Raw genomic sequence first — 15,120 nt, 5'->3', positions numbered from 1 at the left:
CGTAGGGAGATGCTGCGCGCGCGCAGGAAAAATTGTGTACTTTTATTCGGCGTGCAAGTTAATCGTAATGAACTAGCAAATCAAATGAGTACATGTATATCCAGTTATCTCGTAAATAAGAAAATCATGGTAAGTATTTTCATAATTCAGACGTTACTATATATATAAATGACAGTAATGGTAATGACTTCCAATAAAATTCAATGATATATCCACCCAAGCGTTTGTTTGTGTAAGTAAAAAATATGTGCCAAATGACTCTGGTAGAAAATTAAATGAGCAAAATAAGTATGGCATTCCAACCAGATTCCAAGGAATGATAAGAAACTTCCCCACATGCACTTATCTTATAGATCTGTGTTTGCGTTCTCCTGTGTTACTGTTTTTCAGCTTAGATATCATGATTTCACACTTATGTTTATGCTAACGTCCCAGGGGGTGTTTCATAAAGCTGTTCGTAAAGTTACGCACAACTTTATGCACGAATGCAACCTGATCTTAGGTGCTAAGTAAGCTACATAAGGATAGTGTGGCACAAGAAAGGATCACAAGTCGTGCGTTAAGTCTTGCGCAACTTTAAAAACAGCTATATGGTGACAATTAATCTTGATTTTAAAGACTTTTTCATGAAACCATTGTTTGTTGTAAATTACATTTATTAACAATTAATGTATTTTATATTTCATTTCAATCATTATTTGTTTTATATTTGTGTGTAATTAGGAGATATATAATCTATATCAGATGTTCCACACCAGATACACTCTCCACCGGAGAGCCTATCAACACAAAGTAAGCAAGATCATTGAACATATGTAAGTATTTTAGAGTATTTTTTTTAATTCTAAACTTGATTTGCTGTTCTGTACATCAATCTTAATGTTTTTTTTTATTTGTTTGCAATCTTTGCAAGTGTTTCTTTTTTTCTGTTGCCCATTTACATTTGTACAGTGTTTAAAATGATCGTTATAGAAAGTTATGTAAAGTGTAGAATGCAAATTATTGTCTCTTTTGTCATGAAATCCATATTAAACTATTGTGAATGCTATGATAATTCTCTTTTTTAGTCTGAATTATCGATTAGAATGAAAGTATCTAAAAACACATACTGTGTGAGAGATGTATACAGTACGTCTTACAAAAAACGAAACCGAGATTTATCGATGATATATCATAACTTAATCACAAATACAATAGACAAATGACCTACCGTTGTAAAGCTTAGAATCTCCTCTTTCATCTGAAATTACTTAGATTATTTCTTATTCACGCATGAGTGGGGAAAAACAATTTGAAGAGGGGATACCAAAAAGTCATTTAGCGGGCTGTATCTGGGTTACAAAAAGAAAACCACATTTCTAACAAGTTCAATATCTGCTCTTTAATTTGATACCCCAGTTACAGAAAATAGTCAAGAAATAAGAAAGCTCTGGTTATTTGAAATAAGGCTTGAATTTCAATACTTTCATAAAATGAAGAGGTTTTACAGACTAGCGTTCAGACTCACTCGACACTCCGTTTTGTTGACGATCAGCCATGCATTAAGTCTTTTGTTAACTATGCGATAGCTTCTGTGGGAAACCGGTGAAAACACGTTTATTTGATGAAATTATGGAAATACAAGCATTGTATCGAGGGAACGCAACTTTTTTACTTCTTGACCATTTTTTGTGATTAAGGTATCAAATTAAAGAGCAGATATCAGATGAAAGAAGAGATTATAAGCTTTACATTGGTAGGTCATTTGTCTATTGTATTTGTGATTAAGTTATGATAAATCATCGCTAAATCTCGGTTTCGTTTTTTCTGGGACGCACTGTATACACAACAAAAAAGTAAGCCCCCCTTAAACAAACATCCATAATTTTCGAGCCGCTGGGAGTTTTTAATATATTTCTACATGAGCGTATAGGTAATTTACCAAGCTACCCTCTGAGTGAATGTAATCATGATAATGGAAGTATTTTATGTCATGCTTCAGTGATCACTGCTATTAGGCAAAATTGTCACTTTTTAAAAGTCACAAGCCAAAAATCATGACTTTGATTTTACTTTAATGGAACGAATTCCACATTCTCGTCGTTAAAAGAAGTAAGAAGGCTTGTTAAACTTGCCTTTTTAAAGACGATTCAACCTTTTTGGCTAAATTTCAAAGTTGAATAAACACAGGTCAAAATTTTATACAATTAGATTCTTTTCACATTTCTATCGATAAAAAATATCGAATATAATGACAGTTATTATTGGGAAGAGTATCTTCAACAACATTCATCATTTCACGAATCAATGAACATTTAGTGAAAACAGAAAATACGATTTTCAAATATCATAGGCAAGTATTGTTTCATTAATTGGTAACTGGAATTATCTTTTCTCAACTTTTCTTGATATATTCATGACCAATTAACATGTTTCAATGATTCAAAGGGGTTTACTTAAACATTCACGTTTGAATGAACATGTGGAATGTGATTAGCTCTTTTTTACGTCATTGGAAAAAATGCAATTGCTAACTATGCACAAACCTCCTTGCATAGTTCATTTTATATGATTATTTAATGGAAATCCCGATGTCTAATGCTTCAGTGAGCACACAATATTAAAAAAATTATGCAAATGAGAAGAAAGTTCAAGGTCTTTGCTCCTCTCTGTGCCGTATCGAATGATTAGTTTGGTGTACGTGCCTTTTGGACAGTGTTACGCTGAAGTCATATTTGAGGTTTCGTGAAAAAACTTGACAGAAGTAACAAAAACCGTCCATGAAACAAACCCTCATTTCACTTTTGTTAAAATTTCGACTTCCTCTTTCATAGACGTGGTGTACACATGTACACTATGTGTGCATAATGTTTAAGAATAAGTAAACCCTTGTTCAACATGGTGGAATTTTTTCGAGGCTGTCTTTAGCAATGTCATTTGGCAGTAAGGTGTTTCAACATATGGGCAGAATTCTGTGCAAAAATGAAATCGATTTGTTTATTTATGGATGAGTGAGCACGCATCAAAGAGGGGAAAAGGGGCATTTTCAATGTCACAGACTCATTTTGAGGGGTAGGAATCGGTTTCAAATGTGACTTAATTGCTGTTGTTTTTATCATCCATTATTTTTATCACCACACACTTTTCGAACTTTTTTTACATTTTCATGGTTGAGCGAGCACATTCAATAACTTGGGAATGAAATATCTTCATGCTGCATAAATGCATTATTTTACTAACAATTTCAGAGGGTGGATCCAGAATTTGGAAATGCGGAGGGACCGAGTAATTGGGGGAGCCACTAACATTTTCAAATTTTAACATGTTTTAACAAGTTTTAGCGGATACTACCATAGACCCCTATGATGATACTTTAAAAAAAATGTGCTCACTCAACCGTGAACATTTGTTATCAAAATTTTGTGTGGAGTGGCTAAATGATGGATAGTAAAACAGCATTAAACCATAAAATCAACCTTTGCCCAACTTTGTATTTACACAATCTGAAAAACGACTGCTCTGACTTTCAAGGTCATTTCTAATTCAATCGTTGATTACTCATGCATGACTCAACCGATCAATCGCATTTGTCCCCAAGAGTTGCTTGATGAGCATAGAAAACCACCTATGAAATATCATATCTCGAAATTGTTCCATTCAAAAGTTACAGCAAGTTGATTTAGGGGAGACTTGGTTTTTTATGTGTGTGTGTAAAGTTGGATAAATTTATCATTGCAATGTACAAATTGGGGGAAAATAGCCTGTAAAAGAAATAAAAGTAATAATGATAATAATAATAACGTTTTATTTACCTAGGGTAGCCACTTCAATCACAAGACTGCTCTTCCAGCGGGCCCAATGAGCTTAATTTCAAAAATCAAAACATGTTTTCTCTATTCAGGATACAATCTTTGAGTTTATAGTTTTTTGATAAGCTATCGATAAATTTGTATAAATTACTTTTCAGGGCACATCCATTGAGAAAACAAAAGAAGTTATTATTGGGAAGGAGAGAGGGGGAAGGGGGCTTAACCTGATTTTATGAACAATTCAAATTTTCTTTAAGAATCCATCAATAACATTAATATAATGTTTTATGCACGAATGTAAGATTTTAATGTTAGAATAAGGATTCAGCATCCACACAATTGAACCTTTTCCGGAGCTTTATTTCTACGAACTATTTAGTTCTTCCCTCACATTTACATACAAATTGATCACAAATTATTTATAGATTTTATGATCGATTAACATCTAATCAGGTAATTCAGGAATGAGGACATCAATTTTTAGTGTGTGACCATTTGTCAGGTTTGAGCCAAGAACTTCAAGAAAAGAAACTTATAGATCACTGAAATATACTTTTAAACAGTTTGAATTCCCTTTTTGATCAAGGACTTATGGAATCTCATCACGTTTAACACTTATCCAATCAATCCAACACCAAAACAATCTTCAAATGATAGCACACCGAATATCAAATCAATTCAATATCAAATCATACAAACTTCCAATGGATCAAATTGTTCAAATAATAAATATCAATTTAATCAGTGCATCAACTTGCTCGAAAAACAGATTTCAAATTAATCAAGTATCACAGTATAAAAATGCCAAAGATTACTAATGCCTACATGCATATTGGCCAATATACCCCATTTAGAAGATAAAGTCAATTGTATTCATGAGTGTCAGTTAAATTCAGTTACGAGGTCCCAGAAGGCGCGTTCATGAACGTATGGTTGAAACTTAGATTGGAAGTGTAAGTTCAGAAACAAACGGTTGTCACCAATTCCATAAGGTTTGTCTATAAAGATGTTGATGAAAACTATCACAAGCATACGTCACCCAATATGACTTCATCAAACCTAGGGTAGGCGCTGAGGACTGATGACTGAAGAATCAGTAGGGTTCGGCCATGATGTACACGAGAACGCGGTCTTGAAGATCGCACAGTTGACTTTCAGGTTTGGAGCGCTGGCCCAGGCGTTAGCAACTGTCACAAAGTCTCACTAAGTACATCCACAAAGAAGGAGCTTAAGTCCCCTGCCGTTTCACTGAAGTAGCAGGCGATCAATTTACAATTTCTAATGTTGCTACCACAAAGAAAGGGGCCTCACAAAGGCATATCCGGTGTCAAGCCAAGACTCAAAGGGCGTGGCCGAAATCGAGACAATATCCTCAGTAATAAGAGCTTCCTGTAAATCATAACCAATGCTTGCGTGTAACAGTAACCATTCCTTTTATAAATCTCAGTAATCATCATTATACAACAGGATATTACTTATCATACCATAGTAATGATTATTCATAATACATTTAAACAGCAAAATATTTTATCCACTGCAAATAAGGACAAATAAAAATAATCCAGTGAATTAAGATTTCAATATTCAGAGTACACATTTCAAACATCATTTGTATTATTACTCTCTAACCTGTCTATCATTTAATTAAATTGGAAGAAATGTACGGGTATAATTCAACTTACAACTTGACTTGTGAAAATAGGCCAAAAAGGAAGACACATGTCCTCTCTCTCCAAAAGTCAATAGGCACAATGCTTGTCCAAGCTATACAAGAAAGGCAACCCTTTACACTATCTCTTACTCCACACATCATCTCACACACCTCCATTCATAATCGCTCAAGCCAACACACAGTTTCTATAGAGGTTAATTTGCATATCAAGTCAAACTGTAGCTCCTAAGTTGGGCCTGCAATAAAGGAATCAAGGATGCTAATAGGTTAACTAGCAAAAGAACTGAGGGATATCTGTCAAAGAAAGAAATAAGTCACACCTGACACCATTATCTTATTTTCTTTTGATTTACAATAACAGATCGCTGGTATAAAAGTAAGAATTTCAATTTTCCCTTTATAGGATTGCAGTTGCTCTGATCAAAGCTAATAGACATCTCAGGATCTTTCCAGGAGGTAAAGGGTCAGTATCTGATTGTTTCATTTTATAAAGAAAGCCTTAAAAAGACTGCTTTCTTATCCCACATTAAGTTTGTTGCATTGGACTTCTGCAGCACATCTTTTAAAAAAGTATAGTTTCAACTACAAAATCTGAAATGGGGAGAAAAATTACTGTTGCCAAGATGTAGTAATTTTCAAAATCCATAAATTCATGGTCGCACCAGCACAGAAGTCTCTGCGATGCAGTGTTTCCACAGATCTAAAACAAATTTTCCGAAATTAATAGACATTTCCTGCGATTTTCAAGTTCGAATATAAAAAAATGGACAAACAGCGAACCTGAATTTGGTCTAAGTGACCAATATCAAGGAATTTGATTTATTTTTTGGTTCACGCGCTTTTTAAAAATAGGAACAAAATTACAAGTGCGGAGCGCGAGCGGAATATTTTGAGCTTTGTATCGAGGTAAACAAATCTTTAAATACAACATGAATTAGAACTTACTACTTAAATTTTGTTTCACCGTAATTTCCTTAATTTCCTGGAATTCTTTCATTACCCAAAAATTATCTGAAAATGATCCAGATTTTCCGGAATTCGGGTAATTTCCTTTAAAGTGGAAACACTGCTGCGATGTCATAACCGGTGCGTGGGCGCGGTTTAGCTGATTTGTGGCAGTGAGTGCAGCCGGTTTAGCTGCGGACCCGGTGCTAGGCAGAATGGTCCTAAGAACACTATCTACCGGCGTGTCATGTTCCAGCTTCGGCGGATTCAGAACCAATATCTCTTTGGCAGATATCGTTCTTGCTATGGTTTTCGATATGCATGCACACGGTACCCATTTTCTTCAAAATTATATATGACCTACCATTTTTATTCATCTGTTTGAACAGGAAAATAAATTATAAGGAAACTGCGTCAACCCGGCATCCTTATTAGACAACATTTTTACAAATGACTTGCAAGAAATATTTTCTGGTGTTATCCCGCTTTGTAATATCAGTGATCATTTTCCAGTGTTTTCCATATCAAATTTAGAATTGCTTCTTAAAAATGAGAATAGTTCCAATAAACGTATTATTAATTTAGAAAATACACAACTTTTTGTGCAGAAAATTAGCAGTGTCTCCTGGCATGTTAGAAGTCAAGATCCAAATATAGCTTATAATAATTTTTTGCAGAAGTTCTTAGATATAAACAACTCATGCTTTCCTGTTAGGCATATAGTAAAAAGAAAATTCAAAAACAAGCCTTGGTTTGACAAGTTATTAAAATATATTAAAATGAATAAAAGATGTCATTTATATAGAAAATATTTAACATGTAATACTTCAGAGAACTATGGAAAATACAAGCATTTTAGAAATAAAGTATCAAATGAAATTAGGAAGGCAAAGAAAGAATATTTTAAATGCAAATTTGAAAATGCTGCTGGTGACATGAAAATCACATGGAAAATTATCAACACATTGCTGGGTAGGGGATGTAAAAAATAAGGTACTACCAAACTATGTTGTTTGCAATGATGTTACAGTTAAAGAGAAAGGTGCAATATGCAATACTTTTAATTCATTTTTCTAAATATATGCCAAACATTGTCTTCCTCGTTTAAAAACAGTGGTGATTTTATGCAGTATGTAAATGTAATGAAAAATAATTCAAGTTTGTATTTTACTCCATGTACATCTAAAGAAGTTATTGATATTGTTTCAAAGTTTAAAAGTGGCAAGTGCCCTGGTTTTGATGGTGTTTGCAGTACATTGGTAAAGACTGTTATTCATATATTATGTTATCCACTATGTGATATAATTAATTTGTCTTTGAGTACTGGCACGGTTCCAGATAAACTTAAAATTGCGAAAGTCATTCCATTTTATAAAAATGGATCAAAAGATGAATTATCAAACTATGGGCCTATATCTGTCCTCCCTTTTTTTTCAAAAATTTTAGAAAAATGTGTGTACACGCGTGTATATAATTTTCTGGAAAAGTGCAATATTATTACTCCCAAACAATTTGGTTTTCGAGTAGGGCACTCCACATCTTCTGCCATTTCTGAATTTATTCATAAAGTAACAAATGCCTTTGATAATAAAGAAATCATGATTGGATTATTTTTAGACCTTAATAAGGCATTTGATTCTCTTGATCACATAATTTGTTGAAAAAATGGAAAAATATGGTTTTCGAGGTGTTGTAATGGATTGGTTTAAAAGTTATTTAGATAATCGAAAGCAATACGTAGTATTAGATGAACATGAATCTCAGCAAGAGATTGTAAGATGTGGAGTGCCCCAAGGTTCAATTTTAGGGCCATTAATATTTCTTTTATATCTAAATGATATCTGTAACATTTCCAAAACATTATAATTGATATTTGCAGATGACACTAGTGTGTTTATGTCTCACCAAGACATTACAGTTCTTCAAAATACATTTCATTCTGAATTCAATAAAATTGTCAAATGGATAGAAGATAATAAACTTTCACTTAATATAAAGAAAACACATTTTATGGTATTTACAAAGAATCAAATTGATACTACTCAAATAAGAATTAAAGTAAAGGACTCATTTATTGATCAGGTCACACAAACAACTTTTCTAGGTGTCTTAATTGACAATAAACTTACATGGAAGGAACACACTGGTGTCATCTGCAACAAAATATCTAAACGTGTTGGTGTGTTTTATAGTTTGAAATTTATTTCTAAAGAACCCCTAATGACTCTATATAACACTTTAATTTTACCACATTTATATTATTGTATTATCATATGGGCATGTTCCAGTATGCAGAATACAGATATACTTCTATTGTTGCAGAAGAAAATAATAAGAATTGTTACACATAGCCAATATATTGCCCATACCATGCCTCTCTTTCATAGCCTGAAAACTCTGAGAATGCCTGATTTATATATTTATCATAGTGCAATTTTTTATGTATTTATGTTACAAAAAAATCTTACCAAGTTCTCTTTTACAATATTTTCAGTTAAATAAAGATATTCATGGATATCAAACCAGGTATGCAGAAAATTTTCACATTCCCTTAGTAAGAACATCAGTTTCTCAAAATAATATTTTTTTCAGAGGTCCCAAAATCTGGAATAGCGTACCATTAGATATAAAATTAAGCCCATCATTAAATAGTTTCAAAAGGAAAATGAAATTTTATTTACTTCAAAACTATTCACAGGTGCAATGATTTTACTCAATTAGATATGTGTGTGGTGCGGGTGTGTGGGTGTGTTTGTGTGTGTCTGTCCATTTTTTTTTTGTAAATAGGTGTTGATGATTGCATGTATGTACGTACCTTTAAATTTTATCTTTTGTTTTTAAATCGGTTATGTATACTTTGGTTTATAATCATGTTTGGAGCTTGGCTTTTATATAAGGCTCAGCCTTTCTGCCACTCCTTGTACTTTCATTTCTATCCGAGTAAAGATATGGCTCCTAGTAAAGAACAATATTTGTCGTTATTAAAGATACCTGCCAGCGGATACCGTATCCGCCGGTGGAACCAGATCTGCTGCTACACCAGCGCACAGTGAGCCGTGGCGAAGCCAAAATGCGCCAAAGTCATTTTGGGCAATGTAAAGTTATAATTGTTGTCATGTCCAGTTGAAAGACAACACTCTGAAGAATACTTCTGTAAAATATTTTCTTCCGGAATTTGACATTTCGCAAGTTTTCGCGGATATGATGACTAAGTTGAAAAACAAGTCATTTCATTGAAGTTTTTAAAAGTAAGAATCTGAAATGGCTACCACATAATCCTGATATATTCATATTTCGTGTGAATGGGTTAAAAGCAGAGAAAATAAACCTTTCATGTAGTTTATAGGATGATTATTTATTATTCTACGAAATAAGCTGATTATTCATGTTTTTTTTTACATTTATATTAGAAACGTTTAGATTGTAGTGGATTTCCGTCTCAATTTTATTGCCATTATTTAATCTGATGTCTAAAGCCCCGTACACCTTCACGGATCCAACACAGATCACCCCGGATTGTCAATCCGGGGCCATCTGTGTACAGTCCGGGATTACCGTGTAAACAATAATAGTAATAATAATAATAATAATAACTTTGATTTATAGAAACAAAACTTTCGCGCGATCGAATGTACGGAATCTTTCTCTGGATTAAATTTGTAGCATTTTTCACCTATCATCTTCAAAAGCTGTATAAATGGACATATCTTGACTATTGATACTTTCTACAATGCTCTAAGGAGATTTTAGTGGCTCTTCATGGAGTAGCAAGGAGGGAATTAAGGCAAGTTTCTACCTACTCTCAACTGTATTATTTACTTCAGTCCCAGATACCTAATTTTTTGTCACTCCTTCCAACTTGTGTGACATCATAGGCCTATCTCTCCTGTGCATTTTTCTCCAAGGCTGTGACTTTGCTTATCTATTGTCATTCTAATCTCATTATGCCTGACAACACAACAGTGAATACCAGACAGACTACAGCCTTGGCAACCCAGGTGATGAAGGATCTTTTATAGAATCAAGAGTTCATCAAACTTTTGGACAACATAGTTAGCAATGCAATAGAAAAAAAGCTGAGTGAATTGATTGCAAGCATAGAGACAGTAAAGGATGATGTCATCAACCTACACAATAGAGTGGATGAGAAAGAAAGAGAAATCATGCATCTTTGTGAAAAGATTTCCAGCCAAAACAACAGATGTTCAAAGCTAGAGAATGCGATTGACAACATGGAGCAGTACTCCCGGCGTTCGTGCATTCGGATATTTGGTGTGAAGGAGACAACTGGAGAGAACACTGATGACATAGCAACATACATCATATGTGGAAAGCTGGGCATTAAACTTGACAAAACAACAGACATTGATCGTTCTCATCGGACAGGAAAACCGAAGGCTCATCCATCGTCAACGACCGGACGTCCATCTACTGTTGATGTGACATCGAGCGCTTCAGCATCTTGTGAGGCTTCTTCTACTGATCTTGCTTCTAGTATCATTCGTGATAAATATGCTCGCTCTATCATCGTGAAACTTACCACCTACAGAAAACGAAGAGATATCATGGAAAACAGAAAGAAGCTGAAAGGAAGCGGCATCACAATCGTCGAAGATCTAACAGCAAAGAACCAGAGTCTCCTCAAGCAAGCTCGCGCTCATCCTCTCATTCAGTCAGCATGGTCATCTGATGGACGAGTCATTGCGGTAATCCCAGCAACAGGAGGTAAAACAGCCACAAAGCTGATCTCAAGTGTGTATGATTTGGAGAAGATGAAGAAAAGCTGATCTGATCATATGTACATGTACCTACAGTACTTACCTGTCTCTGTAATTGTGAGTAAGCTAGCTGTACCTACCTACCTGTATACTAAACATTTTCATTGCAGAAATCTTGCCAGCAGTTGAATAATTAATGTGCTTAATACTATAATTACATTGACTCCGAAGCTACTCCTTTCTTTCTATCTCTCTCTCGTTCTGAAACGATCAATTTTTTAAACTATTTATGAGTAGTCTTATTATTTATGTGCTTTTGTTAAACCTGTTTATATGTTATTTAAATGTCTATTTCCACGTCTTGTTTTTTTGTTTGAGGCAACTCCCAAATTTGAATAATCATGAATTTCCTTTTTGTAAGGAGAGTTTACAGGAGCATGCTTCTGTGGGGGACTGTAGAGAATTATTTTATTAATGATACCTCCTATTACCTGCCAACTCAATTAAATGATCACTTTAGTTCTTGCCATTATCATAGTACAGTGTCAGTTGTGCATTTCAATTGTCGAAGTATTAAGAAAAATGTTGAAAATATTGAATCTCTTTTGTCTAATTTGAATTTTTCATTCCATATCATAGCTCTGTCTGAGACTTGGCTAATCAATGACGAGACATTTATATTCAGTGGTTACAATTTTGTTGGTACTGGGCGTAAAAATAAGCGAGGTGAAGGTGTTGGTTTTTTTATTAGAAATGGTGTGAGGTTTCATCGGCGCACTGATCTTGATGTTTTTAATGATTCTATTGAGTCGATTTTTATTGAAGTGTTTCACAAAGAAAAAAAGCTTAATTCTTGCCACAGTGTACAGACCTCCCTCTCAACCTGTCACTGATTTCTTTAATGTTCACAATTACAATACAAGAAATCGATATAATTTTCATCGTTGAAAAGTTTTATTTATGTATGAAGAAAAATGTCCTCGATGTAGAATACCAATCATTTGGAATTCATTACCAAATTATATTTCTCTTTGTAATAACCAAAACTCATTTAAAAAACATTTGAAAACATTCTTTTTATCAAAATACTGACATGTACCACAAGTAGTGCATGTATTGCCATATTTTTGTTTCGATGTTCCTCTGACACATTTCATTTTTGTTTCTTTTTTTGTAAACATGTCTTTCAGTAACACGTAATATATTTTATTGTATTAGATATAGATATAAGGGAACTTATTTTAAAGGGCCACATGGCCTTATTTTAGTTTCCCTTTTTTTTCATTTTCAAATAATTTAGCATGTATTACCCTTTCTTGTTTTCATTGAAAGGCATTCTGTAAAATGTTTATATGTATTTTACTTTTATGAATGTATATTATTGCATGTATTTAATTTGTATTGTAATGAACTGTTTTTATATGATTATGGAAAATAAATGATCAAACAAATAAACAAATGTTTTTGGATTTTAATAAATAAACTTGAACTTGTCACATGACCACGCTCAAAGGCCATTTAGGGTCAATGAATATAGTATTTTATTATCATATGAATAGTATTTTTTTTATAATGATATTATTCAGTAGTTATCAAAGTCAACACTGCTGCTATATTGAATCGCAGGATGGAGGCGAAACTGCCAGAGGTGTTCCACTTGTTTTTGTAACCTTGTTAAATTTACTTGAATGTTTGCAAGCCAAAAGCTTCAAGGAATACATAGATATCATTATCAAATCTATCTTCAATCTTCTAATGTATTTTTGGAGTTTCTAATGCAGGAAGAAGTTGACCATGTCTAAATCACTTGATGACATGCATGCCTACACCCATCTGACAGATAGTGTACTCGAACACATCCTCACCTCCCAGAATAAATACCTGAAGGAATCCAAAGACATCATCCAGAAGGTTCTAACCAGACAGCTTTATAAGTGTGTAGGAGAGGTACAACCGCCTGCAGACATGGAACTACAGGTAATGATTATAGGTTTTACAGGCTAGCGTTCAGACTCACTCGACACTCCGTTTTGTTTACGATCAGCCGTGCATTAAGTCTTTTGTTAACCATGCGATAGCTTCTGTGGGAAACCGGTGAAAACAGTTTATTTAATGAGATTATGGAAATTCAAGCCTTATTTCAAATAACCAGACCTTTGTTATTTCTTGACCATTTTCTGTAATTGAGGTATCAAATTAAAGAGCACATATTGAACTTTTAAGACATGTGATTTTCTTTTTGAAATTCATATACCCCCCACCAAATGAGTTTTTGGTATCCTTCCTTCAAATTGTTTTTGCTCACGCATGCGTGAATGAGGAATAATCTAAGTAATATCAGATGGAAGAGGAGATTATAAGCTTTACATTGGTAGGTCATTTGTCTATTTTATTTTTGATTAAGTTATGATAAATCATCGCTAAATCCCGGTTTCGTTTTTTCTGGGACGCACTGTATAGGAGGTGCCAGGTAAAAATGGCAGAGGTAAAAATGGCAGAGGTAATAATGGCAGAGGTAAATATGGCAGAGGTAAAAATGGCAGAGGTAAAAATGGCAGAAGTAAAAATGGCAGAGGTAATAATGGCAGAGGTAAAAATGGCAGAGGTAAAAATGGCAGAGGTAAAAATGGCAGAGGTAATAATTGCAGAGGTAAAAATGGCAGAGGTAAAAACGGCAGAGGTCAAAAGAGCAGAGGCATAAATGACAAGAGGTAAAAATGGAAGATGTGATAATGGCAGGGGTAAAAGTGGCCGAGGTACACTATTAGAAAAAAACAGTAGATTCTACAGAAGAAAAATTAAAAAACAAGTTTTACAGAAAAAAAAATAATAATTTTGTAAATTAGAATAACAGGAGGATTTTCCACAATTTTTCTACAATTTTACAGAACAGATGTTTTAAAAAAGGGAAAACAGTTTTATTACAATAAATTTGTAAGGGTACACGCACAAAATACCAATATTCTGTAATTTTACATAAATGCATGTAAGATTACACAGTGCAGTAAGATCACAGGTGTTCTCCAGACTCTACTGCAGGAATTTTTTATTTTCAAGTATACATTTTCTAACAGTGTAAAGAATGGCGGAGTTGAAAATGACAAAGACAAAGATGGCAGAGGCAAAAATGAAAGAGATATGGGGTGCTGGTTTGTTAAATGCCGAGAAAAAAAGTTTTCACTCCAAAACGAAAGGGGATTTGGTTAAGGGGGAAAATGACACAAAAAAATTATTTCAACTAAATGAAGTTCTTTTAGGTCAGAAAAAGAATTACAACAAAAATAATAACAATTAGATAATAAACAATGTTTTTCCTTCTGTTTGAAAAATAACAGAGATTTGTATCAAATCTCTACATTTTAGCATATATACCAAGCTAATTTACAAGAGGGTGCTGCTTATGGTGAATAAAATACCCAACAGCACGTCCGCTTCCAAGGGTTATGATCATCAAGCCGTTTATATCATATTGGATGCAGTGGTAAAGGTTCAGGGTCTTCTTTTATGCAAAGAATCTGAACCAGACGGTCCCCCTCGATCGACCCCAAATTGGTTTACCAGTCAAAGCAAGATTATAATTGATTTTCATAATCAGTTACATATTCAGTGCCAAGCCTAGGAACGCATGCTTATTGTCATTCAAATATTAAAAAAAGAATAGTACAGACGACATTACAAATAACGAAATGATATTTAACCACAATCATTCGTGACAATTTCAACGTCTAAGCCTTCCCCGCTATTTTCTCTATGTTTTCCCCGCCCCCTAACCCTATCTGTCTCTCCACCTCTCTTATGTCTACTTTTCCTCCTTTTTGCATCGGTAAACCTGGCAAAACTTTAGATATAAAACAAAAACAGCCAGGCAAAAAGGAATGTTATAAAATGATGAACGAGAATAGTGCAGTTTCATTTTGCTCCTGATAAATTGAATGAAAAAATATATGTCGTTTGATTTATTTTTAAAAAGCGTTCACGGTACACCTCCAACGAATTC

General features: G+C 33.9%; 1 protein-coding gene across 1 annotated transcript; it reads left to right on the top strand.

The window, feature by feature from the left end:
- The first annotated feature begins 727 nt into the window (after positions 1-727).
- LOC135154415 (deoxynucleoside triphosphate triphosphohydrolase SAMHD1-like) lies at positions 728-13,941 on the top strand. The gene is made up of 4 exons (XM_064100560.1): positions 728-815; positions 5,864-5,923; positions 12,905-13,638; positions 13,789-13,941. Exons 1-3 carry the CDS (start codon positions 745-747, stop codon positions 13,125-13,127), a joined length of 354 nt encoding a protein of 117 aa, XP_063956630.1. The 5' UTR covers positions 728-744; the 3' UTR covers positions 13,128-13,638; positions 13,789-13,941.
- Positions 13,942-15,120: the final 1,179 nt, after the last annotated feature.

The sequence above is a fragment of the Lytechinus pictus genome, chromosome 6 (genome assembly GCF_037042905.1).
Source record: "Lytechinus pictus isolate F3 Inbred chromosome 6, Lp3.0, whole genome shotgun sequence".
NCBI classification, from domain to species: domain Eukaryota; kingdom Metazoa; phylum Echinodermata; class Echinoidea; order Temnopleuroida; family Toxopneustidae; genus Lytechinus; species Lytechinus pictus.
The sequence above is the reverse complement of the archived record's forward strand: the minus strand, read 5'-3'. Positions and strand labels throughout refer to the sequence as shown.

Excerpts from the sequence above, each read along its gene's own strand:
- LOC135154415 (XM_064100560.1), top strand. The coding sequence starts at position 745 with ATGTTCCACACCAGATACACTCTCCACCGGAGAGCCTATCAACACAAA. Across the intron at positions 816-5,863 it reads AGCAAGATCATTGAACATAT|GATTGCAGTTGCTCTGATCA; the intron begins GTAAGTATTTTA and ends TTCCCTTTATAG. Across the intron at positions 5,924-12,904 it reads ATCTTTCCAGGAGGTAAAGG|GAAGAAGTTGACCATGTCTA; the intron begins GTCAGTATCTGA and ends TTTCTAATGCAG.